Here is a 27,145-nt window from a genome sequence, read left to right as displayed (position 1 = left end):
TCAGAGCAGCAGCTCCGCTCCTTCTTGCAGGTGGGCTGGGCTGGATCTCTATGGGACAGGGCTCTCAAGCAGGAGAGCCCCCACCCCGTGCAAACACAATCCCTAGGGATCAGCCTGGCTCTGGGGCAACTCACCTGTGACACCCAACCTCCCAGGGGAAGATTTAGAGGAAACTTCTTCACTGAAAAGGTAGGCCCTCGAACATTGGAACAGGCTGCCCAGGGAGGTGGTTGAATCCCCGTCCCTGGAGTTGTCTGAAAGATGCAGAGATGTGGTGCTGAGGGACCTGGTTTAGCACCAGCCTTGACAGAGTCAGAAAATGGTTGAACTTGATGATCTTAAGAGGCTTTTCCAACCAAACAATTCTGTGAGTCTATGACTCTATGAAAGCTGAGCATCCCCTTGCAGCATCTCCATCCTCCCCTCCCCTCAACCATGGTTCCCACCACAGATGACAGCTCACCATGCAGCTTGTGCCGGAGGAAGGGGCTGAACTGGGGCCAGAAACGCCCCTAATCCAGGCTTGAACTGTTCAAAGGGCTGGGGAGGCCACCAAGCCCGGGCTGGGACAGGGCTGGAGCCCCCACTGTGAGCAATGACCTCTGTTTACGTAAGAGCAGGGGGGGCTGCAAGGTCATCGATCGCTTCCTGCCCTCCACCTCCTGATTATCTTGGGATCAGCCATGCTCCAGGCTTCTCCCCCCTCCCCATCTTTCTTCTGCTTCTGTAAATAAAACTTTGCATTTGTTCTGCAGTGATTAGGTGCAAAACTAATCCCAGGCTGGGGATTATTGCAGCCTTAAAGAGCCGTGATCTGCCGCAGCCAGGAGCGGCAGGGGAAATGAGGGGATCTGGGATGATCCACTTGTCCCCCTCCTATCCAACAGCCTCTGCCCTTGGTCATGCCTCACATGAGGAAACTGAGGCCTGGAAGAGGCTCATTGCTCCCCAGAGAGGAGCAGAAGGCAGGTGCCTGCCCGCCCACGCTCAGGTTTTTGTTTGCTTTCAATCCTCCTCCAAGCACAGCATGCTCAGAGGGAGGTGAAACCCCAACTGCTTGTCAGACCCCAGAGCCTGGAGCAGCCACCCCAGACGCCTGCACTCACCCTGTGTCCTTCCCACGGCCACATCCTGAGGTGTCTGCTTTATATCCCAGCACGCCGGGCACGCTGCTCTCCCCCCTCCCCAGCAGCACAGACCTGGCCTGGTGAGAGCTGGGTTGGAAGCCAAGTGTATTTTCAGCCTGGGAAAGCAGGCTGGTGCAGGTGTGCTCCATCCAGATCAGCTCCTCACATGTGATTTTGAGCCTTCTGCCTCCCTTCTGTACTATTAGAGGAAAAGAGGTCTCCAAGATCATGAAGACCCTGCAAGTTTCATGAAAATTGCTTCCTGAAGGACAAAGAATGAAGAAGCCACACTGAACACTCTCACTCAGGGGCTGCACCACAAGCTCAGCCCTAACTAGCCATCAGAGAATCCACACAGGAGCTGACCCTGTGCTGGGCTGGATGCTGGACACAGCTACAGAGGTGCATTGAGCTCAGACAGACAAACAACCCAAGCCCACAGCTCATCCAGAAAACAGAAGTGGACACCAGGTTAGCTTCACCACAGGTCCAAGGTCTAAGCAGCAGATGAGGTGGAGCTGGATACCAGTCCCCCTCCAACACAGGTTCAAGGTGCATGTGACAGATGGGCTGGGGCTGGATACCAGGTTACCTTCAACACAGGTTCAAGGTCCATGCAGCAGATGGGCTGGGGCTGGACACCAGGCTACCTTCAACACAGGTTCAAGATGCATGCAACATGTGAGACTGGACACCAGGAGACCTTCAACACAAGTTCAAGCTTCCTGAAGCAGATGGGCTGGGGCTGGACACCAGGCTACCTTCAACACAGGTGCAGAGTCCATGCAGCATATGGAATGGGCTTGGATACCAGGTTGCCTTCTACACAGGTCCAAAATTCACCCAGGAGATCATAGAATCAATAAGGTTGGAAATGACCTCAAAGATCATCAAGTCCAACCTGTCACCCAACACCTCCTGATCATGGCATCAAGTGCCACCTCCAATCCCCTCTTGAACACCTCCAGGGATAGAGTTGGGGCTGGACACAACATTATGCCCAGTGCAGCCCAGGGGGGAGGATCAAAGTCCCACCTTGGAGCTGCTGGGCCTTGAGGGGTTGGCCCAGGTGAAGCTTTTCTGGGCAATGAGAAGCTGGTGCCCTGAGGGCTCTGCCAAGCCCCAGCAATGTTTTAGAAGACACCTCTAAACCGAGGATGAGTTCCCTTCCCTGCTGTGATAACATCTGGAGAGATTTTGCTGCCTTCTGGCTCCTGCATCATGCTTTCTGCTGAAATTAGGAGGCTTAGCAAAATTACTCCCTAAGGAGGGGGGTGAAAATAAAAAGGAGGAGGAGGGGGAAAAAAAGTAAAAGCAGAAAAAAAGGAAGAGCTTCCCCCTTGATCCTCAGTTCACAGAACTCCTTGATGAAGAGCAGCAGGTACCCCAGGCTGGGGGGGGGGGGGGTGGGTCTGCCCTGCACCACCCTGCCCTTGGCCCAGGCTCTGGGAAAAAGGATTTGCTTCAAAATCTCATGAATTCGAAGTAAGAAACACCCTGGGTCCCCTTCTCCAGCTCAGGCACATCAGAAACCCATTTCTCCTTTTTTTTGAGGTTTGTAGAAAGGTGGCTGGGGGGTGGGGGGGGGTCCCCCACCCCGTGGCCCCTCACTGCTGGTGGGGGCCCAGCCAAGCCAGGTCTATTCTTAGCTGGTGTGGCTGGGCAGGAGCAGGCAGGGTGCATGGGGCCGCGTTCCTCACATTCCCCTTCCCCGGGGACAAGGAGCGCCTGGAAATATGCAGCCACAGCTTGGCAGCAGCTGGAGGCCATCAGCAGGGGCCACCCTGGGCCATGGAGATGGGGGGAAGGTAGTGCTGGGGTGTCCCAGGGACGTGCTGAGCCATGAGGGAGTCCCCATCCCTTTCAGCTCACTGCCTGTGGCTTCAGCCCCTGCAAGTCCTGTCTGGCACCATCCTCCCCTGCCTGCTTCTTGAGCACCTTTAAGGTGAATTTGGGGGCAAGTAGGGGACCCTAAAGTCCCCAATTCCAAGCAAGCTCAGGCTCCACCCAGGCTTAGCTCCAAATTCCCTACCAATGGAACAGGGGTGAGGTCCAGTCCAAATGACACCCTTCTGATGTCCTATTCATTCTCCACTGAGCATCAGGCACCTGGGTGGTGCCACCCACACACCGAAAACCCAGTTGGGTCCTACCCTTACCAGGGCATGCACCCGGGGCTGTGAGCTGGTCTGACCCTCTGCCCAGCCCCACAGAGCCCCCAGCCTGTGTGGGCAGCATCCCCCCATCCTGCTTCCCTGGGCTGCCTTGGCAGCAGGAACACAAAGCAGGCTCTACCCACGTCCAGGTGCCACGTCCCCAAGACGGTGGGGCCTCAAGTTGCACCAGGGGAAGTTTTGGTTGGACATTAGGAGAAATTTCTTCCCCAGAAGCCCTGGACCAGGCTTCCCAGGGCAGTGGTGGAGTAAGCAACTCTGGAGGAATTTCAGAGCTGTGTAGATGTGGTGCAGAGGGCCACAGTTTGGTGGTGACCAGGCAGTGCTGAGCTGGTGGTTGGACTCAATGTCCTTCAGGGTCTTTTCCAATCAAAACACTCCCAGGATTCTGTGATGGTCCTTACCTCTCAGGGCTCCCCATTGAGCTGACACTGTCTCAACAAGGCCTCACAGACAGCAGGGTGAGAACTGCCGCAGCCCCAAGCAAGGAGGGAGCATGTGGCCAAGGCCCTGGCACTTGGTTCCTCTTCCCCCAATGCCCAGGAGGGTTTCCAGCCAAACAGACCTGCGGCAGCCCCTGCCAGCATCCCCCCTCCTGAAGACACATCCTGCCCTTCCCCGCAGCATCTCCATGCAGCCACCTGCTCCCCCTTCCCACCCTCCTGGCCCCAAGGACTCGGTGCCTCAGTTTCCCTGGTGTGGGTGGGCAGGATGTGGCCAGCATCCCAAAGCTGAGTCCCCATGGCTTTTGCTGCTGCTTCCAAGTGGGAAGTGGCTGCTTCTCATGAATCAAAGGCCGTCACTCCCTTTAATGTCACCGAGTCCTTCCCAGGTTTGCAGCCTCCCGTTGGGGATCCCCCGCCACGCCATGGCTGAGAGCCCAGGCTGAGGAGGGTTAATTTTGGCTGCACATTTAGCTGCTGTTTATTTTGGGTGAGGTTTCTTTCCCCCCCACCCCCCCCTTTTTTTTTTTTTCCTTTATATTTAGCAAACAAACAGTGGGGAAGGTGAAAGCCTGGAAAAAATACATCAGGATTTGGAGTCAGGGGGTGGAGGAGGGAGACAGGACAAGGAGAATCTCACTGCAGCGTCCATGGATGTTCCCAATTCCTCCCTCCCCTCTCACAGTTAAGCTGGAAGAGGGGAGATTTAGACTGGAGATTAGGAAGGCATTCTTGACAGTGAGGGTGGTGAGACACTGGAACAGGGTGGTTGTGGATGTCCCAGGTTCAAAGCCGGGTTGGATGAGGCCTTGAGCAACCTGAGCTGGTGGGAGGGGTCCCTGCCCATGGTGGGGGGCTGGACCTGGACGATGTTTAAGGTCCCTTCCAAACCATTCTATAATTCTATGATCCATGGAGCATCTTCCAAAAGTGAAGGGCAAACCAGGGGCAGTGCCAGGCAGCCAGGACACCTGAGCCCATCTAGGGACAGAGCTGGTGGCTGTGAGCAGCTTGAGGGACGGCGAGAGCCTCGTCTCTCCGTGCTGGCTGTGTTTGCAGTGTGCCTCTAATTAGAGAGCTGTGCAGAAATGCCGGCTCCGGGTTGGCAAACATTCCTCCCAGCAAGTGCCAGCCGACAGCTGCCGTGCTGGGATTCCAGTGGGCACCAGCCCCCTGCCTCCCACACCTCCCACCCCAAATCCACACCCTGTTCCGGGTGGACTCTCCTGGAGCCTCGTCTCCGACGCACCTGAAGCTGCCAGGGCAGCGCCTTGCCGGGTGGGTGATGATTCTCTGTATGGATCAGAATTCCCCACAGAGATGAGAATTCCCTGCACGGATCAGAACTCCCTGCGCTCCCAAGTGGCTCCTTATGCACTTGTGTTGCAGGAGTAGGGAGGGGGTGGACACCCTTGGGAAGCACCCAGGTCTCCTTTGCTCTGGAAAGCAGGTGGTTTCCCACTGATCCTCTGGGATGTGGGTAGGAAGGGAAGAAGAGGAAAGAAGCAAAACCTCAAAAACACTCAAGGAGGATGAGGAGGAGAGGAAAGAACTGAGCAAGGGAGGAGGAGGATGAGGAGGAGGAGAGTAGGGCAGGGAGGGGGAGGATTACTGCTGGGTTGAATTAGAGGGAGCCCTTTGGTTGCCTTGAACAGCAGGAGAATTTGCCCAGAGAGTCCAATTCTTCCTCTTTGGGATAAAATGTAAGCACAGGATTAACTGCAAACATATGCTTAAGACCCAGGGAATTGAAACAAGTCTGGGCATAGAGTGGTCCAAGGAGGGCAGGGAGGCAGGGCACGGACCAGCAGCCTGGATCTGCAGGGATGCACTGGGGAGACTGGGAGAGCCATGGGGGGATCAGGTGAGCCATGGGGGGATTGGAAGAGCTACGAGGGCACTGGGAAGCTCCTGGAGCTTAGTCAGTAATAACCTGAAAGGGAATGACATGACTCAACTCCATCTGCGAGGGCTGCATGGGGAAGTGGGTCGGTATGGGAGGCTCTTCCATCAGCTATGTGCTGAGATGAGACTCTGGCCAGAGAAAGAAGGATCCGAGTGGTCCTGTTGTCATGCCCAGAGCAGGGTAGTTCTTCCTTGGAGTCACCCCACAGACCCAGCCCTGGCAGAGGAGCTGGGGAGGCTGGGGCTGTGCCCTGGGCCGTGCCCACGGCCCCGCTGGTGACCCTGTGCTCACCTCTGCGGAGGGCTGCGAGCCGGCACGTGCCCTCCCCGGCAGACAATCCGTGCCCACGTGACGTGTCCGTGAACATCCCGGACTGATTTATGGGATGAGAGGAGGGCAGGAGGCCAACCTTAAACCCTGACTGCCTGGTGATTAATAATCATAATTATGATCATATTAGCTGTAGTGATAATAGTTTGCTTTCCCTTTGCAGAACTGGTCATCCAGGAATCTCACAAGGCCGAGTGACCAGCATCCCTCTTCTCCAGCGAGGAAATTGCGGCACAGAGCTGTCTCCCTGGAGTCACCCAGTATATCAACAAGAAAACAGAAAAGGCAGGAGCCTGGACTCCGTGTCCCTCTCCCTCCCCCATGCTATTAAGCTGCATCTGTGTAATATAGAGCAAAACATCCTCCACGACTCGCAGTAAATCACGGCAGAGGCAGTGTGCAGAGTGGATGGGGGGGAGATAATGGGTTTTTCACCCTCTTCAACAATAGAACAAGTTTTTCTCCACTGGGGAAGGATGACTTCTCTGAGAGACAGAGATAAAAGCAGCATCAGGGCTCTGAAATGAGCCTGAAAGGGCGCCTGCTTTCTCTTGCCCACTTGCATCGCTGGCCCAGCTCTGGCAGGCAGTGTGGTGGGTCGAGTGCCCCACGGGCATGGCCTTGTCCTCGTGAGCATTGCTGAGGTGCACTGGAATATTAATTGAAAATCCCAGCAAACCACTCCTGCTGATGATAATGGACCATAATCCTCTTAGACCAATTTCATGCCTGAAAAATTGTGCATAACAAAATAATAACAGCAAGCCCCTCAGTGGACACTGGCCTTAGCAGTGGGCCCAGGAGAAGAGGGCTGGACAGAGGGGATGTCTCAGGAAGAAAAGGGTGATGGTCACCTTGGCCTTAACTCCTGAGGGGCGTGGAGATGTGGGCAGGAGAAGAGATGAACTTGGGGCTAGGTCTGAACATCTCTAGCAGGATGGTATTGCCATGGCACCTCTATGTCTCACAAAGATCTGGGTACCCACTGGGACCTCTGTGCCCTACAGAGCTCATGGGACCTTCTGTGATCCCAGAACCCCCTGCACCCTCTATGTCCCCAGAGCTCCCAGTAGTCCCTGCACCTTCCATGTGCCCTAGACCTCCCAGAACCCTCTGCACCCTCCATGTCCTCCTGAGCTCCCAGTACTTCCTACACCCTCCCTGTTCTCCAGAGACACTACCCCTCCGGCCCCCCCCCTCCCCCCTACTCCGTGCCCGCAAAGCCTAGTGCCAGGTTAGATTCCCCATGCCAAGCCCCCTATCCAAGCAGCCAGCCCCTCCCTCGCTCTCGCCCCTCCCGGCCCTTCAGCACCACCGCGACTGGACAGCGCCAGGAGAGGCCCCGCCCGGCCCGCGGCACCCGGCACCCCCGGACCCCCTGGGATCCCCCGAGACCCTGCCGTCCCTCCTGGCACCCCGTCGAGACCCCTGGGACTCACCCGGATCTCCTCACCAGCATGTCCCAGCTCCCCAACCCTGTACCCCAGCTTCCTCCCCCTGCACTCCCTACCTGACCCCCGGCACTCACCGGCACCCTCTCCCCTACTGCACCCCTGCACTCCCTCCTCCGCATCCCGCACTCTTCAGCACTCTCTCTTCTGCTTCTGCAGCGTTGCACCCACAGACGTACCCCCTCCAACACCTGCACCCTCTCCTCTGCCTCTGCACCTCTGCGTCTCCTCCTCCGCCCCTGTGCACCACCCCGCACACCACCCCCATCATTCCCTGCACATTAGCACCACCTGCACGCCCCTCTCCTACACCCGCCGCCCCCTGCACACCGGCATCCCCACCTCTGCCACCCCCGGCACTCCAGCGCCCTCCATCACCCGCTCCTCCAGCATCCCCTGCAGCCCATCACTACCTTCCTTCATCCCCCCCAGCTCCCAGCACCCCCCTGCACCTTCTCCTCCAGCACCCCTTCCTTCATCACCCCCTTCTCCAGCACCACAGCACCTTCGCCTGCACTCCCAGAATCCACCCCCACCCCCATCCTCCTGTCCCAGCATCAGAATCTTCCAGCACCCCCTGTCCCAGCACCTCAAGAACCTCACCTCCGCCTCCCCCCAACCCCAGTACCTTCTGTCCCAGCACCCAAAGAACTCCAGCCCCCTAGCATCAGCACCCCTTACCCCAGCCCCCCAAAGTCCCTATCTCCATCCCCTTCATCACCCCCTACCCTAACACCCCACCTCCACCTACCATTATCCCCTGCCGCATCCCCCCAAAGCCCCCACTTCCAGCCCCCCAGCACCCACCTGCTCCCCATCCCGCACTCCTCCCCGGAGCACCCCCAGTTTGCGGGGCCGGTGCCCGGCGGTGTCGTGCGGTCGCCAGTGCCGCGGGATGACGGAGGGTACCGGGGAGACCCGGGGAGTACCGGGGGGATACCGGGGAAACCCGGGGGGATGCCGGGGGGGGTACCAACTCCCCGTCCGGCAGCTGTTGCTGCTGACAGCGACTCCCCCGGGCCGGGGCAGCGGTGACTAAGCACTTTGGGGATTTCTACTCTTATTGTTTTATTCCATTATTTTCTCCCCCTTTCAAGCAGGTCCTCCCACCCTCCCCGCCCCCCCTTCTCCCCCCCACCCCTCCCATCCATTCTCGTCCTCCCCGGCCGCCCCCGCCCGGAGCCGGGCGCGGCAGGGCGGGCGGAGGGGTTCCCCCTTCCGGCCGCCGGGAGCATGGGAGCCCCGGGCCGGCTCTTCTCCAGAGCTCGGCCAGCCCTGGGGTGAGGCGGAGCGGGGCCGCGCCGTGCCGGGCCGTACCGAGCCACTCCGGGGCCGGGCCGCGCTCCTCGCCGCCCCCGCGGGAAGTTCCGCGGTTCCCGGGGCGCGCAGGGCGACGGAGCGATGCCGGTACGCCGGGGCCATGTGGCCCCCCAAAATACCTACCTGGACACCATCATCCGCAAATTTGAAGGGCAAAGTGAGTATTGCACCCCCGGCCCCGCTCCCGCGCAACACCACCCCCCCGGTAGTCCCCCAACTTCGGGGCACGGCGGGGAGCAGGGCGGGGGGAGGGGAGGGGGGGGATAGGCGGGTGGGCAGAGCGGAGGCACCCGGAAATTGTCCCTGGGGAGATGAAAGCACCCCTGTGACCTCCCGGGGTGGGGGTGAGGTGGGGAGAGAGGTAGGCGACACCAGGCAGTGTCCCCGCGGGTATTTATAGACAGGGTGACACAAGAGGGACGAGCGGTCTCAGCGTGGTGGTCCCCCGCGGCTGGGGACACCGCAGCCCCCCGTGCTGGAAGGGGGTCCCCGGGGGCGTCCCGGCTGGCAGGGCTTGGGGTGAGCGGTGCCGGCCAGCCGGGCTCGCTGCCTGTTTGCCTTCAACTCCGCGCTGCTCGTCGGCAGCCGTCCCTGGTGAGCCGTTGCCATTTGCTGTTGCTCCCAGTAATCCCTTTATATGAATTTTTTGGGGCTGGTGTTCGTGTCCAATCCAGCCAAGAGTTCCTGCGCATCCCGGAGCGCTGGGGTTTGCCTGCGGCTGGGTGGGGGCCGTGGGGAGGAGGTGGCGGGGGCTATGCGCCCACTCTTTGGGCACCCCGCTAAGGCTGGGTCCCCACTGTGCAGGTGAGGACGAGGGGATGGGAATGAGGGACTGGGGTCTCGCCCAAAGCTGTGCTTGGGGGTCTGCCATGGGGTGCCGGGGCTGTGCATCCCCCACCATCCCGGCTCCCTGGGGGGTGTTTCTTGGGCGTCTGAGTTTGCCGGGTGGGCAAACGTCCCTGTCACTGCCGTCTCTGCCAGCTCTGCGCTGTCTGCCCTGGCAGTGAGTGACGTGACCCTGGGGACGGAAAGCGAGAAAAACTGTCCCTGGTTCCTATCAGCCCCTGCTGGGAAGCGGCGGCTGGGGAGCAGCGGGGGCAGGCAGCGAGGTGTGCCAGCGGGGAAGTAGCCAAGGCCCCTCGGCCCTGCCCGCTCCCTGCCCGCTCCCTGCCCACGCTCTGCCCGCCATGTCGGGCACCAGCTGGGCTCTGCCAAAACATCACCCGCGTTCCCCCGTGGTGTGACAGGTGCTGGAAGACACCAAACCAGCCCCCTCCCCCCCAGTCACATCGCCGCCACAATTCGTGCGTCCTGCCCTGCTCGCGGGTGCCTCCACCCCCCCTCCCTGCAGCTCCCATGAGTGCAGCTGCACCCAGTGAGTCCCCACCGGAGCCGGAGAGGCCCAAGGCTTCCCTCCCAGGGCTGGTGCAGAGCCCTGATACCATGGGGCAAGGGCAAACCTGCAAGTGAGGGCAGGGCAGAAAGCAAACTTGGGGTGAAAATACCCCCAAAGGAGACCTAACTCTGCAGCTCCTTCCTATCCCAGCCTTGGCCACATCCCCTGTGCCCCACAAAGCTCCATCACCTGCCAGCTCCCTAAAACCTCTCCTGCACCAGCCCAGCCTGGATCCACTCCTGGCACTGGATGGGGAAATGCTCATTGCAGCTGGGGAGCACACCCTGGGAGTGGGGCTTTGAGGGAAGTTCCCCCCCCCCACCTTGTGCCACCTTTCAGCTGGCAGAGCCATTCAGATAGGGAAGGATTGGGAAGGGGGAACTGGGAAATGTTTGGCCGTGGTGGTTTGTGCTCTTTGCAGCACCAGTGTCAGCCCTGCATGGGAGAGGGAAAGGAGCCAGAGTGGGAATCCCCCCACAAAGGGCCATCAAGGGCTGTCACAGGGTGGGATAAAGCAGGAGACCTCAGTGCAGCATCCCTGAGGGCACTGCTTTTATTGAGAGGCCTCCTTCAGAACTGGAACTCTGAAGGTGACATTGGAGATATGTGTTGGGGAGGGGTCCCCCTACCCCACTGGGCTCCACTGCTGGGTGCTGCAGCCCTGGGGAGGTTTCTCCTGTGTTGGGGTGAAATTCCCTGAGAGGCTGGAGCACATTGGGGCTCTGGAGCACACAGGCTGCAGATGCCATTCCTGGGTAATCCAGGAGATTAATTGGGGTCTGGGCTGGGAAGCAGCCTCCAAATGGACCCTCTGCTCTGACCTGGCTCCAGTTCCAGCCTGGAACAGATGCCAAACGCTGAGGGAGATGCTGTTGGGCAGGGCACAGCATTCATCACACCAGCATTGGCAGCCCCCTTTCACATCTCAGCAACCTGTCCCAGTGGGGGGACAGAGGATGCTCCCCAGCACCCCCTAATCTCTTTAAATAAGTCAAAAATCAAACTAAATTCAAGATCTAGGCTGGATGGCCCCCAGGATAAGGACGGAAGCAGCTCCATCTGGGCTGGACATGTGGTGGGAGCCATGCACCCCAGCAAGACAGCAAGTCTGGCTCCAGCCCAGCCCAGGTGGCTGCGGCACCAGGAGGGGATGGAGCAGCCCAAGTCCCTGCCTCAGTTTCCCCTTTGCTCCACCTGAGCCCTTTTCCTCTTGAGCACAGCAGCCACGCAGCCCAGTGGGTCTGGATTTCAGCTTCAGCCCGAGGGCACAATTATCCCATAAAGCATTAGGAGGATCATTAGTGTGACAGGTTTCACCCAGCTTCCCATGCAGCCAACCCTCACACTCACTCCTCCCCTCGCCCCTTGCCTGACTTCTGTCAAATCTGAGCAAGGGTGGGAAGTCTCGGAGATAACTCAGGTCCCTGATAAGCTCGTGGGGAGGGAGGGAGGGACGCTGCAGCTCTTCCCTCTGCCTGCAGTGCTGGCTGGGGACAGATTGCCCATGTCTTACACAGCAGCAAGTCCTCACATGCAAGGGATGAGATGTTGGGGCTGCACCAGTTGGTCCACCCCAGCAGAAACTGCCTTTACCTGAGTGCCCCCTGCTCCCATGGTCATTGATTCACATAAAATTGGGGCAACTTTCTCTCTGAAGAGCAGGGCAGCAGCTGGGCTGGTGTGGGCTGGCTCCAGCCATCCTCTCTCACTCTTGCCACCATTGTCCCCAGAGAGCTTCTCCCTGCACAAGTCCCATGGTGGGTGGCATCAAAAAGCTCAAGCACCCCTCATCTGCTCAGGCTGTCCTCTGTCTCTGCTGGTCACAGAATCCCTCTGGTGAAGGAGACTCCACAATCTCTCTGGGCTGCCTGCTCCAGGGCTCCAGCACCCTCACATCAAAGAATTTCTCTCCTCCTGGTCAGATGGAACCTCCTGGGTTCCAGTTTGTGCCCATTGCTCCTTGTCCTGTCAGTGGACACCACTGAGAAGAGTCTGGCCCCAGCCTCTTGCTCCCCAGCCTTTAGCTCTTGCTGAGCATTGCTCAGCTGCCCTCTGGGGCTGCTCTTCTCCAGGCTCAACAGCCTCAGAGCTCTCAGCCTTTGCTCCTCCCAGAGCTGCTCCAGGCCCCTCAGCAGCTTTGTAGCCTCTGCTGGACTCTCTCCAGTAGTTCCCTGTCTCTTTTGAGCTGGGGAGCCCAGAACTGGACCCAGGACTCCTCACCACCACCCCACTGAGCCTTATGCTCTCCTGCCTCTCCATAGACCGCAAGTTCCTCATTGCCAATGCCCAGATGGAGAACTGTGCCATCATCTACTGCAACGATGGCTTCTGCGAGATGTTTGGCTACTCGCGCATGGAGGTGATGCAGCAGCCCTGCACCTGCGACTTCCTCACCGGCCCCGACACCACCAAGAGCTCCATTGCACAGCTCACCCAGGCCCTGCTTGGCTCTGAGGAGTGCAAGCTCGAGATCCTCTACTACCGCAAAGACAGTAAGAGTCTCTTTTTGGGGTGACCTGGTGGTGGGAGCTGGCACCTGCCTGGGGTTTAGGCTGTTGGAAGCTGGTGGTAGGAGGTGAAGGGGATGCATCAAGACTGTGCCAGGAGTCAGGGCTTTGCTGAGGGAAGTCCATAGTGGCTCCTGCTGGGATGGGGCACTGGGGGCCTTGTGACCTCATGTGATGGAGCCCTGAGCAGCTTGATCTAGTTAAAGATGTCCTTGGTCACTGCAGCAGGGTTGGACCAGATGACCTTCAAGGGTCCTTTCCAACCTGATGCCTTCTATGATTCTATGATTTGCGAATGAATTGGTTCACAAGGCCTTGGTGATGGCTCAGAGCTCCTGGGGCATGCAATGACATCACTGTGGGATCCTTGCATCACGGATGGGGATCCTGTGGGATGCCCACAGAGGAAACAGGCTGGGACATGGGGCTCCCAGTCTGTGCTCCGAGATGAGATGACAAAGCCCTTCCCTTCTCTGCCAAACTGGGGTGCAGGCCCCAGCCTTGGGGCCACCTTTGCAGCGGGCAGGATGCGGCTGTGCATGCACAGATGGAATTATGTTAAGATGAAAATGAAGCTTTGATGGAAAATGCTGGTGATTAGTTCTAATGCTGCAGCAAGTTAAATAAATGTGTAGTGCCTGATGTCACTGCAGGCCAGCAGCACCCAGTGCTGCCAGGGGAGGAGAATGCATGTTGGGTGCTTGCTGAAGGTTAGAAATCTCAAGTTTCCTCTTTTTTGTTCAACCTGTGGAGCTTCGCCGTTGCTTGAGATGGTATCCATGGGGGCTTGGCCTAAGTGAGGGGCTGCACCCTGCTGCTGACAGCTCCCAGGCTGGCAGGATGGAGGAGAAACAACTGGAAGCAAAGGCAAGGAGAAGGCACGAGCCCTGGCTCCCAGCCCAGCACCCTATCTTTGGGGCTGGGCCCTGGGTGTCCTGGCCTCCCTCCCAGACCCTATCTTCTGGGCTGGCATCCAGGTGCCAGCGTATCGCCCGCAGGAGTTATCCGCTGGCAGCCTCCCTGCGTGTTGACCGGCACGGTTCACTCGGCAGGGCTGGCCCCTGCGTGGTGACAGGATCAAACTGCTCACCAGCTGCATTTCCTGAATGATTCTCCTCCCAGCCTCACAGAGGGTCCTAGTCGAGACTCTTCCCCACAGGGCCAGTCCTGGGTGAAGCAGAGCTGGGCAGCGATGCCGGGGCTGGGCTGCGAGTGCCCGCCTCGGCCGCCGTGGTTTGCAGGGGGCTGGCTGGAGCCCAGCGCAGCCCGGGAGGCGCGAGGGGACATGAGCACAGGCTGTGCCCCTGCTCCCACCCCGCCGCCAACGCACGGCCATGGCAAAGACAGCCTGTGCAGCCCTCTCCCCCTCCCTCGGGATCCTTTCCCTGTCCATCCCCGGGGACTGCTCACTTGGGAACTCAATCCAGCGCTGTCCTCCCTTCTTTGAAGCCTTTCTGCCAGGCTTCTGGGATGCTCAGCGTTCTCCTCGGAGCCCTGCTCTTTCTCTAGGCCACGGGAAACTCTCTCTCTCAGCCCAGCTCTGAGCTGCTTTCTTATCTTTTTCTTTTTTTTTTTTTTCCTTTTAATTTTATTTTATTATTGACACACACACACAAAAAAAAGAGAGAGAAAGAGAAGGAAAGAGGGAAAAAAAAAAGAAACAAACCCACACACACACACAAAAAAAAAAGCCCAGAAGCAAGCCCTTCATGTCTATTTTTAAACCCCAGCCCCACCAGCAATATGCTTTCCAATTGTTTCCCCCCAGCACTCTGCCTGCGGCCGCTCAGCCCATTATGAATGGGTCTTATCGGGGAAGAAAAGGCCTTTTGCTTTAGAGGGAGCTGCTGCTTAATTAGCCGGCGGAGGCTGGGAACCTGCCTGTCCTCCTTTTCATACCCGCGGCTCCAATCTCCAGCCTCGACCTGCTGTTTATGACTGCGGTACTCCCGGCTCTGCAGTTCGCTGGGATGCTTCCTGCCTTGCCTGCTTGCCACAGACACTCTTAGACCCCAAACCTGCCCTGGGCAGGTTTGGGGTCTAAGAGTGTCTGTGGCAAGCAGGCAAGGCAGGATGGATGGGGGGAGGTGGGAAGGAGGGCACCTATGGGTGTCAGGGCAGCCCGAGCGCAGGCAGGATGCTGTGTCCCCCGGGACAGCCTTGCTGCTCTGTCCTTGCCTGGACACCCATGATGTCATTAGCTAATTATAAAAGGAGCTAGGGGTGCCAACCAAGTCCAGTTAGCATGGGTTGGGCTGGAAGGGACTTTCAAGATCATCCAGATCCAACCCCCCCTGGCACTGGCAGGGACACCTCCCACTAGCCCAGGTTGATCAAGGCCTCATCCAGCCTGGCTTTGAACACCTCCATGGAGGGAGCATCCACAGCCTCCCTGGACAATCAGTGTCCAGTGTCTCCCCACCCTCACTGTTAAGGGAAGATGGGACTGGCCCAGCACGGGCAAGTTCTTCCTCCCAGCCACAGCAGCCCCAAAAAGGTCCTGGAAAGAGGAGAGAGCCCGGTCATGGCGCATGTGGGCTCTAATCCCCTGCTCAAAGCTGGGAGATCAGTGAAAAGTTAATTTCCTTACAAGATGCTGCACAGCTGGGGTTGCCCCAGCCAGGGGGGTCACTATGGGATCAGCTCCTGCCAGGGCAAGGAGCAGCCACAGCCACCAGCCCCAGGGACACACCCCTGAGCTGAGGGCCCTCCAGCATCTCCTGCAGCCAGCTCTGAGGGGCTGGTGAGGCTCAGCTCCAGCCAGGGTTGGGTATTTTCCCCTTCGAGGTGATCTAGTTAAAGATGTCCCTGCTCAATGCAGGAGGGTTGGACAAGAAGACCTTCAAGGGTCCCTTCCAACCCGATGCAGCCTGTGATTCTAGATGCTTTGCAGTGAAGCCACCAGCAAGAGTCTCCAGGGTCCCCAAAGCAGGGGCAGTGGCCACAGGTGCTGGGCATCACAGCTCTGGCACGGCCCAAGCAGCAGCAGCTGGCAGCACCCTCTGCCTCTTAATCTGCATGAATGTGATGCTTATGAATATGAAAGGGGAGATGCAGGGCCAGGAGAGCTGGAGCAGCTGGTGGGGCAGCCACTGACTGCAGCCCAAACCCCTCCATCCCTGTTCCCTCTGGTCACTTCCAGCAGGAGCTATTTCTGCCAGTCCCCTGGGACCAGGGGATTAGGGACCAGATCAACCCAGCAAACTTGTTATACTGGTGCTGCAAACTGGGATTTTCCCTGGAGGGAGGTTGCAGAATGATTGGGACACCTGGTGTCACCCAGGATGTCACCCCACAGCTCCCCATGGGATGCTGAGTGGGTAGCTGTGGGGCTGGCAGCCAGACGGGGATGGGCTGTAGGGTGTCACAGTACCCAAAGGGGGCAGGGGAGCTCATGTGACTTGTCCCCATCCATGGCACAACAGTCACCTCTGTAACAGCAGCTGCCAGGAAGCCCTGGCCAAGGCAGGCAGGGATGGATCCAGCCAAGATTTCTCCATACAGCTTTATAAACAGCACTGTGTGACATACCCAGCAGGCTCACTGGGAGCAGGAGGGCAAATCCCATCGGCAGCTGCTGTATCCTGGCACCGTGGGGCTGGAGGCTTGTGTCAGCAGCTCCAGGGAGCCTCTGCTGCTGCCCCAGGGGGTGGAAAAGGCAGGACAGAGGGAACCTCCTGGGAGGCAGAGGAGCAAGGAGGCACAGCCAGCTGACAAAACCCCAACCCCAACTTGAGCTCTTTGCTTGTGCAGAAACACAGGGTTTGAGCCAGGCTGGGGCTGTTTGCATTGAGTTTCTTGGAGGGTCAGGCTCAGCAGAGCTGGGCTGTGACCTCGGGAAGGGGACAGACACCGTGGCCCAGCTCCCAGATGGGGACTTTATAAACATCCCTCCTCATAATGACAGCACTGTGGGCTGGAGATCCCGTGCTGAGGAGCCAATCCTGCCGTCCTCAGCATGGCTGCACTGCAGCTCTGGCCACCCCTGCTGCCCTGGCTCTGCCCCAGGGATGGTGCCATCAGGGCACAAGGCTGGATGAGGAGCATTTGCCATCCTCTGCTGCTCCTCAGATGCTTCGTGCTTGGACCAGATGCGCCATGAACAGAAGGACAGGTCCAGAGCATCCCCAGGGATGCTTCCCAGGAAGCTTTTCCTGAAATTCCTGCCTTATCAGGGCCCCAAGTTCCCACCCCCAAACCTTCCATCCCCATCCTCACTGGCTGCTGCATCCCCAGTGGGAGGTGGCCTCCTGCACCAGACTTGGCAGAATTGGATGATGGTTGGACTCAACGATCTTGAGGATCTTTTCCAGCTGAGGTGATGCTGTGATTCTCTGAATCTCTGTGCCATGGGGACAGGGCCCCGGGGATGGCTAGAGAGCCCTGGGAAGTGCTGTCAGTACTGCAGCTTTGGCTGCACAGCCTCACAGTAAGCTGAACAAGTCCTGTGGCTGCTGGGGACCTAGCAAGCAAAGACCATGGGCTGGGATGTGGTCACTCACTCCACTTGCAGCAGAGGTTAAGCTGCCTTTTGCAAAACCCCTGTGTGGGTCCTGGAGCCCCTTTGGCTTCTGGAGATTGGAGCATCCTCCCACCTGCACCCTAAAACATCCCACTGGGCTTGGAGGCATCCTCAGCCTGCCCAAAGCTCCTGGTTTTCCTCCAGGGCTCTGCTCCTAAGCCATGAGCTCCCTGCTAAGCACAGAGATCCCTGCTCTTCATCACCGTGCAGGGGGCAACCTCCGTCCCGCAGCGTTACTTAATAAGGTCATTGGAGCAGTCCAGGGGTTGCTGCAAGGAGCAGTTCTGCTGCTCTGGTGTCACAGCAGGTTTCAGCCTCCTGATGCACCATTTGGGTGCAGGGAAAGGGGCTGGTGCAGACCCCATGGGGCACATCCCCTCTCTGTGCAGGGGGATGTAAACCCAGCTCCCCAGCACCTCTCCCTCACCCCAGCCCCCAGGGGTCATCCCTCTCCCATGGGCTCAGCCCCCACCTCCAACCTTTTCCATCCCATCTCAAGGATTTGCTTTAGAGCCTCCCAGGAATCTGTGCTTCCCTTTGAAGTTTCTACCACACCCTGACACTGATTTATCCCCTGGATGGCAGCAAGGCTCATCCCTCCCCAGCACCTCCCTGGGCGTGCCAGCCAGCCCCAGAGCACGGCTCCAGCCCCACCGCTGTCCCTTGTCCCCTCCGTGCCCTTCCCAGCCCCTCTCCTCTCCGTTATATAATGCCACTATAGATTTAGCTACTCTGCCATGAGACCCTGCAGATTAAATCTCCCTGCTGGGGGGAGGGAAGGCCTCGGTAAGAGCTCCCAGGGCAGATTAATAGCTGCTTTTTTAATATTCATAACAATACCGGGTTGTGTCCGGCTCTCGGAAACCCCCATGTCCTGTTGATTAGTTTAATACTGATGAGACCACAAATGCATTAACCACCAGTGGCCATGGAGGATAAGAGGGCTGGGGAGGGAGGGAGGCCTCCCAACAATGACATTTTTTAATGTTATTAAGTGCTTGCTTCTATCAAGGTCAGGAGCCAAGGTGGGTCAGAAAGCGCGAGCCTCCGAGCGCTAAGCTTGGGGAAGGTGAGTTGGGGAAGATCAACCCCAGCCCAGTTGTTCTTCCCAGCCCTGCAAACCCATCACATGGGGTCGAGGACTCTGCAGAAATGTGTTCACTTTTGGGCCCCTCACTCCAAGAAGGACATTGAGGGGCTGGAGTGCGTCCAGAGAAGGGCAACAAAGCTGTTGAGGGGTCTGGAGTACAGGGCTGGTGAGGAGCAGCTGAGGGAGCTGAGGTTGTTTAGTCTGGAGGAAAGGTGGCAGAGGAGAGACCTCATTGCTCTCTACAGCTCCCTGAAAGGAGGTTGGAGTGAGATGGGGGCTGGTCTCTTCTCCCTAGTGTCAAGTGAAATGGCCTGAAATTGCACCAGAGGAGGTTTAGGTTGGACATGAGGAACAATTTCTTTGCTGCAGGAGTGGTCAGGCACTGGAACAGGCTGCCCAGGGAGGTGGTGGAGGCACCATCCCTGGAGGTGTTCAAGAAACCTGTGGCCATGGCACTTGGGGACATGTTTTCACGGCCATAGTGGTGCTGGGTCAATGGTTGGACTCAATGATCTTAGAGATCTTTTCCAACCTTAAAGATTCTGTTCTATGATTCTATAGAAACAGCATCCATGTCACATCCCTCCTGCTGAGCCCTTTCCTCAGCCCCTGGGCTGGGTCTCAGCCGGGCTGGGTGCACAGGCAGCCCCACAGCGGAGTGCAGGCAGGTTGTGAATGCCCCCAGGGCTCCTCCAGGAGATCATTTGGCGGCTGGTTAAAATTAGATGGATGGAGACAGATTAGCTGAACAGCTGAAGGGAAGAGCTGGGCAGATGGATGGGGACAGTCGATCAAGGAACGAGGATGGCAGCACAAGGCTGGGGTCCCTCCTGGGGACAGCTCAGCCCACCAGTGCCACAGTAGGTCTGGGGGCCTGGGTTTTGGGGAGCAAGGATGGGGAGGCTCAGCATTCAGCAGAGACCAGGCTGGCTTACCGCAGGCACAGTGAGTCAGGAGCCTCCCAACTGCAGCCTCTGCACAGAGCTAGGGGTACCACCAAACCACAGCTGCCCAGAGACCCCAAATCCCAGGGCACTTCCCTGTCCTTGGGCCAGGCTTAAGGGAACTCACTGGGAACCCACCCCCAGCTCCAGTGCCCCATCACCCCCCTGGCATGTAGGACTTTTGGGGTGATTCTCCTGGTTCTGAAAGGTTCCACACCCCAATAAACTTTTGATCAGCCCTGAACTGGTCGGGCAGCTGGATCAGATGATTGTTGTAGGTCCCTTCCAACAGAAACAGTTGGTTCTGTTTAATTTCAGAAAGGATCAGGAGGGGGCTTGTAGCAGCCTGGGCCAGGGCTGCTCAAGGCTCAGCACCTCCCAGATTTGGGGGATCAAACCAAGCACCAGCTGCCTCCCAAACCCAGCACCAGCTATCTCCCAGCTGTTCTTTATATCACTCCAACTGGATGTAACTGTGCCTAGTTTTCAGCTGTTCAGCACGGGCTCTGGGATTAACCCTTTCCACACACCACAGGGCCTGCCAGGATTTGGCCCCCACAAGAACAGCTCTGAGGCCATCCCCTCCTGCCAACATGGAGGAGCTCATGAAGGAGAAGTGCAGCAAAAGGATGCAGCAGGACAGAGCATGTGGGCCATGATCAGGCCATATGGATCCAGGATTCCTGGTCCAGTGGGGAAACAAGGAGCTGATGGCTGACTGCCAATGAACCCTGCTGAGCTGTGGGTCCCTGGGAAGTTGGTGATGCTTCAAAATCAACTGTGAGGGGGGGTGTGAAAACAAACCAACTCATTTTAAACCACAGGGAAGCAGAAAGGATGCAGTGCCACCAGGTATGGCACACGAGGGGAGTGGGCACACCTTGCACACCCCCTGCACACACCAGTGCCAGCTGCAGCATCCCAGGGATGACAGCACATCGTCCCTGTGGGCATGTGCCACCAGAGCATCACGAAGGACATGGGGCATCACCTAAAGGGCACCACTCACCTTGCAGATCCCTCAGAATCCTGACAGGAGGAGGGCATAAGGGCTCATTTTCCATCCCCGCTGGCTCCGCACATCCCTTTATCTGCTGCAAATCCCCCCCCAGCTCACAGGTTTAAGTGGATTTCCTCTCCCTGCGGTGAACAACGATGAAATAAAGAAAGGAAGAAATAATCCCAGCTGCTGGGCCCTTTAAACGGATTTCAGCCTATCCATTTCTTTCCCCTTCTTGTGGCTGTGTGTGTGTGGCTCTGTGTGTGAGTGTGTGTGTGCACATCCCTGACGTCACGGCAGATTTTGAAGTTGCCCGATGCTGGCCATCTGCTCCTGATTATAGGAGGCCCTGAGCTCCTTAAAATTATACACAGAGAGGCTGACATCCCCCTCCTGGCCAGAGCCTGGAGAGAGCAGGAGAGCCCTGGATCGGCCGGCATCACATCCCTCCCCGAGCTGCTAATCCCTGGTCATCAGAGCATGGGGATCGCAAAACCTGCCCTGGAAGGAGGTCTCTGCCCTGGGCCATTGTTTGCTCTGTGCTCCATCATTTCTAGGAGGTTTGGAGTAGGAGCACCCAAAGTTTGGGGGCTGCCAGAGCGGTGTCCTTGCCCTGGGCCATTGTTTGCTCTGTGCTCCATCGTTTCTAGGAGGTTTGGAGTAGGAGCACCCAAAGTTTGGGGGCTGCCAGAGCGGTCTCTTTGCCCTGGGCCATTGTTTGCTCTGTGCTCCATCGTTTCTAGGAGGTCTGGGGTAGGAGCACCCAAAGTGTGGGGGCTGTCAGAGCGGTCTCTTTGCCCTGAGTCATTGTTTGCTCTGTGCTCCATCATTTCTAGGAGGCTTGGGGTAGGAGCACCCAAAGTTTGGGGGCTGTCAGAGCGGTCTCTTTGCCCTGGGCCATTGTTTGCTCTGTGCTCCACTGTTTCTAGGAGGTCTGGGGTAGGAGCACCCAAAGTTTGGGGGCTGCCAGAGCGGTGTCTTTGCCCTGGGCCATTGTTTGCTCTGTGCTCCATCGTTTCTAGGAGGTCTGGGGTAGGAGCACCCAAAGTTTGGGGGCTGCCAGAGCGGTCTCTTTGCCCTGGGCCATTGTTTGCTCTGTGCTCCATCGTTTCTAGGAGGTCTGGGGTAGGAGCACCCAAAGTTTGGGGGCTGCCAGAGCGGTGTCTTTGCCCTGGGCCATTGTTTGCTCTGTGCTCCATCGTTTCTAGGAGGTTTGGGGTAGGAGCACCCATGGGGGCTGCCAGAGCGGTGTCCTTGCCCTGGGCCATTGTTTGCTCTGTGCTCCATCGTTTCTAGGAGGTTTGGGGTAGAAGCACCCAAAGTGTGGGGGCTGCCAGAGCGGCTGCAGCGCTCATCAGTGCCAAAGCAGCAAGGAAGGGACCCACGATGACTGTAAATTCAAGGAGGGTTTTGGAAGGATTTTCAGGTAATAAAGCTGGCAAGAGCAGTGGGAACTCTCCCCTGCATCCTCCTCTTGCTGCTCTGGGAGCGGTCTGTAGGTATTTTTGGGTGCCTCTAATTGCAAACTGGTGCCTGGCTGCTGGAACAAGCAGAGTGATTTGGATGAGCTGGAATCCATCAGGCAAATCCATATGGCTGTGGTTGCAGCCCTCCCCACAGCTCCCCTCCCTCCCAGGACACAGAACCAGTTCTTATGATCCCCCTGTGCCTCAGTTTCCCCATGCATACAAATATCTAAAGGATGGAGGTCGTGAGGATGGGGCTGGGCTCTTCTCAGTGGTGTCCAGTGACAAGGGATGATGAGCACAAGCTGGAACCCAGGAGGTTCCATCTGAGCAGGAGGAAAGCTCTTTGCTGTGAGGTTGCTGGAGCCCTGGAGCAGGCTGCCCAGAGAGGTGGTGGAGTCTCCTTGTCTCAAGAGACTCCAACCCCCCCTGGACATTGTGATCTTGGGCAAGTTGCTCTGAGTGCCCCTGCTTTAGCAGGGGAATTGGACTTAGAGGATCTTCAGAAGTCCTTTACAGTCCATTCTGTGATATTATGGAAGGAGTAAGAGAAAGCTGTGTCTGATAGCTCCAAGCCAGGTCCTTTAGGAAATGTCCCTGGGGACCATCACAGCAATCCCACCACACCCTGCTGCCCGGGATGGGGCACACCACAGAGCTCACCCCCACTGCCTGCATCCAGGATGTGAGGTGGCTGAAGTCAATCCTCCAAACCAGCCTGGTGATTGCAGGGCGATTAGCTACGGAGTGATTACAAGCAGCATGCTTAATGAGGTTAAACCACTACCTGGGACTGCCTGAGTTCTTAATTACCTGCTCTTTAATTGCTGCTCTCAAGCATGTTAATATAAATGAGTGTCTGGGACAGGGAAAAAAAGAACAAACCAAGAAGGCAAGATGTGAGCTGGGCTGCTGCAGAGGTAGGGCTCTGTCTCAGGGCTCAGAGTCATTTCCCAGTCCTCCACACCTCATCAGCAGGATTGCACCCATCAAAGTGCTTCAGAAAAAAACAACCCACTTTTCTGCCCCCCAAAGTGGTTCGTGCTGGGGAGGTGTGCGGGTGGTGGGCAGAGCCCCCTGCGCAGCGCCCCCCTGAGCCTGTCTCTGCTCGGCAGCTTCGTGTTTCCGCTGCCTGGTGGACGTGGTGCCGGTGAAGAACGAGGAAGGCGTCGTCATCATGTTCATCCTCAACTTCGAGGACCTGGCACAAGTCATGGCCAAGACCGGGGGCCGGAGCCTGCACCGGCGCCTGTCGCAGAACTTTAAAGGAGGTTGGTGCCACTGTGGGGGATGGTGGGAGGCCAGCGCAGCATCCTCGGGGCTGTTCCCATCCCGTGGCTGTCTCAGCAGCTTGTGGGGGCTGAAGGATGGGAGGGCAGCGTGGGGCTGAGCGCCGCAGGGCGCGCAGGAGCAGAGGTTCGTGTCTCTGCACAGCTCTGCCAGCTTGCCCAGGGTCTGATCCAGCCAAACACTGTGACTGGGTGACAAGAAGCTGTTGGAGCTGTGCCCCTCGTGTCCACACCCACACACAGCTGGGAACAGGGCTGGGGATTGCTCCCACTGTGTGGAATGGTGGATTGGTAAGGTGCCATGGAGCCCCTCAGTGCTCCCCCAGCCTTGCTGCCTCCTTGCCAGATTTAACGCTGGAACATTGTGTTGGATGGGGCAGGAGGTGCTGGTGTGGAAAAGGACCTGTGTGTGGGGTCACCAGGAGACATCTGGTGTCACCAATGGCATGGCTGTGCTATGGGGACATCACTCATTGTGAATGGCACAAGGATGGCTGTGCTGGGATGGCTCAGAGCCTGTCCTGGCTTTGGGCTGTTCCCAGCTGTCCCAGGCTCATGTGGGGATTTCAGAGGCAGTGGAAAATTCAAATTCCCTTTTTTGGGAAGGCTGGATCAAAGGGAAGCCCTGGTGAGGCTCTCGAGGGGATGTGGATATGCAGGGATGCAGATGTTAGACATGACCACAGGAAGGAGAGCTGAAGCTTCTCAGTACCCTCCTGCTCTTGGGTTCTTGGTGTCAATCCCCTGTAGCATGGTCAGGGAATGATCCCACACCTGTCCCCACACACACTCCCTGGGGATGTGGGAAACTATATGGAGGCTTTGGGCAGGCCTCCAAGTAAGGCTGTGGGAGCAACGTGGGGAGCATGGTGGGGAACAACCCCACCATGGGGTGGGACACACCAGGGACCAGGACCAGAGCCAAGGGGCAAGGTTGCATTTGGGACTGATGGGAATCCTCCATGCTGCCCGTTGCATGGGTGCAGCAGTGTGAGTCTAGAACACTCACACTGGGTGCAACACTGTGAGTCTAGCATGTTCACACTGGGTGCAGCAGTGTGAGTCTAGCACATTCAATGTGAGTCCAGCACGTTCACACTGGGTGCAGCAGTGTGAGTCTAGCACATTCAATGTGAGTCCAGCACGTTCACACTGGGTGCAGCAGTGTGAGTCTAGCACATTCAATGTGAGTCCAGCACGTTCACACTGGGTGCAGCAGTGTGAGTCTAGCACATTCAATGTGAGTCCAGCACGTTCACACTGGGTGCAGCAGTGTGAGTCTAGCACATTCAATGTGAGTCCAGCACGTTCACACTGGGTGCAGCAGTGTGAGTCTAGCACATTCAATGTGAGTCCAGCACGTTCACACGGGGTGCAGCAGTGTGAGTCTAGCACGTTCAATGTGAGTCCAGCACGTTCACACTGGCTGCAGCAGTGTGAGTCTAGCACGTTCAATGTGAGTCCAGCACGTTCACACTGGGTGCAGCAGTGTGAGTCTAGCACATTCAATGTGAGTCCAGCACGTTCACACTGGGTGCAGCAGTGTGAGTCTAGCACATTCAATGTGAGTCCAGCATGTTCACACTGGGTGCATCAACGCATCCCACAGCCATTGCAGGGTTTGTGTGCATGGCAGCAGGCACCAGTGAGGAGCTCTGCCTGGGGATGGGTCACACATGCACACCAGGCACTTCTGGCCATGTGTGTGTGAATGTTCATGCAACCTGTGCTTGTGCTTGGGGGTCTCTGGAGGGGTCAGAGCTGTGGTTTGGTGCATTGCTTTAGTGCCAGTCAGCCTCCATCCATTGACTGCTGAGGAAATAAGACACCAGGAGGAAGTTCTTCACAATGAGAGTGGTGAAATACTGGAATAGGTTGCCCAGGGAGGTGGTTGAGGCCCCATCCCTGGAGACATTCAAGGTCAAACTTGATGAGGCCCTGAGCAACCTGATCTAGTTGGAGATGTCCCTGCTGACTGCAGGGGGGTTGGACAAGATGACCTTTAAGGCTCCCTTCCAGGCCAATGCAATCTGTGAATCTGTGATTCACCAGTGCTGTTATGCAGCCCCCCTCAGCTCACAGCCTGATGTATCCATACCCCACCTCACCCCAAGATGTACCCTTGGCTGCAGAAGGCGCCCAAGTGAAAAGGGTACCTCTTGCTTTCCTGGAGACTGGAAACCAGAGATTGGAGATAGGAGATTGGGAACTGGAGATTGGAGACTGGAGACTGTAGATTGGAGGCTGAGGATTGGAGATTGGGGATTGAAGACTGGAGATTGGAAACCAGAGATGAGAGATTGGAGATGGGAGATTGGAAAATGGAGACTGGGGATTGAAGATTGGAGACTGGAAATTGGAGATGGGAGCTTGTGCTGCACATGCCAAGGAGTGGTGCTCAGGTTTCCCACTCCAGGGCTGGGCTGTGTGGAAGGGCCAGAGCTGCTGGCACCAGCCCAGGTCGGTCTCTCGAGCTCAGGTTTTCTGACTCAGTCTTTAATGACCTGGCTGCAGGCAGCTGTGCTGCTGGTTGCTGGCTCACTGGGTGCAGGGGAAGGTGGTTGCTTTGCTTCTTCCAGCTGAAAAGCTGCTCTGGGCAGTGGGGATAGGGTGATCAAGGGGAGCCCATGCAGGTCCCCCATTAGCAGGGGCATTTCTGGGGAGCTGGGCAGGTTGGGAGCCTGCCCAAGAGACCCAGTGGCATGTCAGGGCTCAGCAAATCCTGCCAAAACAGCTCCTCAGTGTGCTGCTGCTTCTCAGAGGACAGTTCCTTTGTGGAGCTTGTGTCTTGTCCCAGGTGCCCCAGGATTAGGCCACTTTTGGTCCAGTTAGTGAGTACAACTGGTGCTGCCGGGGGTCAGATGAACCCCAGGGCTGACCTGGGTCCCAAGGCTGCAGGGTGCAAGCCTGGCTGCTCACATGAGCCCTGTCACAGCTGGTGACCATGGTCTCCTCCACAAACCAGCACTAGAAGAAGATAGCAAACTTTGTACTGGGCATCACAGCCAGGGGCATTGGGTCCCTCTGTGGACACTGCCAGTTCCTCTCCACATCTGGACCCTTCCTCTCCTTCAACATCTTTCACAGCTCCTTGCAGCCCTGGCTGCCCTTGTCCCCATCTCAGTCTCCAGCAAGGTGGAGATGATGGCAGCAAGAGACTCCTCTTTGGTTCAGCATCCCTCCCCTAAAATCCAGAATAACTCCAGGAACAAACTTGCTAGAACTGCTTTTTTTTTAATGCTTTGCTAATTTACCATCTCTTTTGTGTGCTTTTCTTTCTTCCAAGTCCCACCAAGGAGATTTAGAGGCTCAGTTTCCTCCAGGTCCAAATCCCTTAAGTGGCTTTAGCATCTTTAATGGCCTTAGGGATGCTCTGCACCTTTCCCATCTTGCATCTGTGGTCGTAGGGGATTCTCCTTCAGCCCAGTGGTGTTTTCTGCCAGGTCAGGGTCTGTCTTGATGGTGCTGTGATGTGATGGCACAGGAGTAGCAAGCGCGTTGGAGGAGGAAGGGCCACGCAGCGCACATGTCCCCCAAAGCCACCCAACGTTCTCCGTAGCCTCTTCCCCTGCCAGCGCCCAGCCCTGTCTCTCTCCAGCCGTCACGTGCAGCTAGGTTACATCTCTCTCTCTTGTGTTTTGTTTTTCTTTCTAACAAGGTCAAGGTAGGACTTTGAAGTTTAGTCTCCCGTCCCTGCGGCGACTCAAAATCCAGCGGAAATCTCTGCCCACCAGTGAGTTTGATGGAGTAGCCATTGACTATGGAAAGGTAACCGTAGCCTTTGTCTGATACCAGCCCATGCCTCAGGCCAGGTCCCAGCGCTCCTCCTCTGCTCTCCCCATCCTGCTCTCCCTCGGCTGCTGTGGCTCGGGATGTATCCGGTGGTAGAGGCTCCATTGCTGGCTCAGTGCTGAGCGCTGCTCCCAGTGAGGGCTGGCGGTGAGCGGCGGTGCTTTGGTGGCATGGGACAGAACTAGAGGGTGCTGCTCAGTGGGGCCAACCCGACGTGGCACGTGCCATGGCTCAAGGGGGGGAGCAGGAGATGTGCCAAGCCAGCAGCGCTGCCAAGCTGGGAGGAAGGTCTTGCTCTAGAGTGCAAGTTGTCTGGGATGGTGGAGCTCCAGGGAGTTGTCCCTGCCCCAAAGAGGGGATGTGCTGGTGACTGCAGGAGGCTTGGACC

General features: G+C 57.5%; 1 protein-coding gene across 2 annotated transcripts in view; it reads left to right on the top strand.

Annotated features, from left to right (window-relative positions):
• The first annotated feature begins 7,625 nt into the window (after positions 1–7,625).
• The window catches only part of KCNH6 (potassium voltage-gated channel subfamily H member 6), a 41,139-nt gene continuing 21,619 nt past the window's right edge, over positions 7,626–27,145 (top strand). The window contains exons 1-4 of one of the 2 annotated variants that reach the window (XM_054176846.1): positions 7,626–8,908; positions 12,409–12,639; positions 22,792–22,947; positions 26,624–26,733. In XM_054176846.1, coding sequence (XP_054032821.1) covers positions 8,833–8,908; positions 12,409–12,639; positions 22,792–22,947; positions 26,624–26,733 — 573 coding nt within the window. In that variant the 5' untranslated portion in view covers positions 7,626–8,832. The remainder of the gene's footprint in view (positions 8,909–12,408; positions 12,640–22,791; positions 22,948–26,623; positions 26,734–27,145) is intronic. The other variant, XM_054176847.1, reaches the window with a different exon arrangement.

The sequence above is a fragment of the Dryobates pubescens genome, chromosome 36 (assembly GCF_014839835.1).
Source record: "Dryobates pubescens isolate bDryPub1 chromosome 36, bDryPub1.pri, whole genome shotgun sequence".
NCBI lineage: Eukaryota > Metazoa > Chordata > Aves > Piciformes > Picidae > Dryobates > Dryobates pubescens.
Note: the sequence above shows the minus strand (reverse complement) of the source record. Positions and strands in the feature narration are given on the sequence as shown.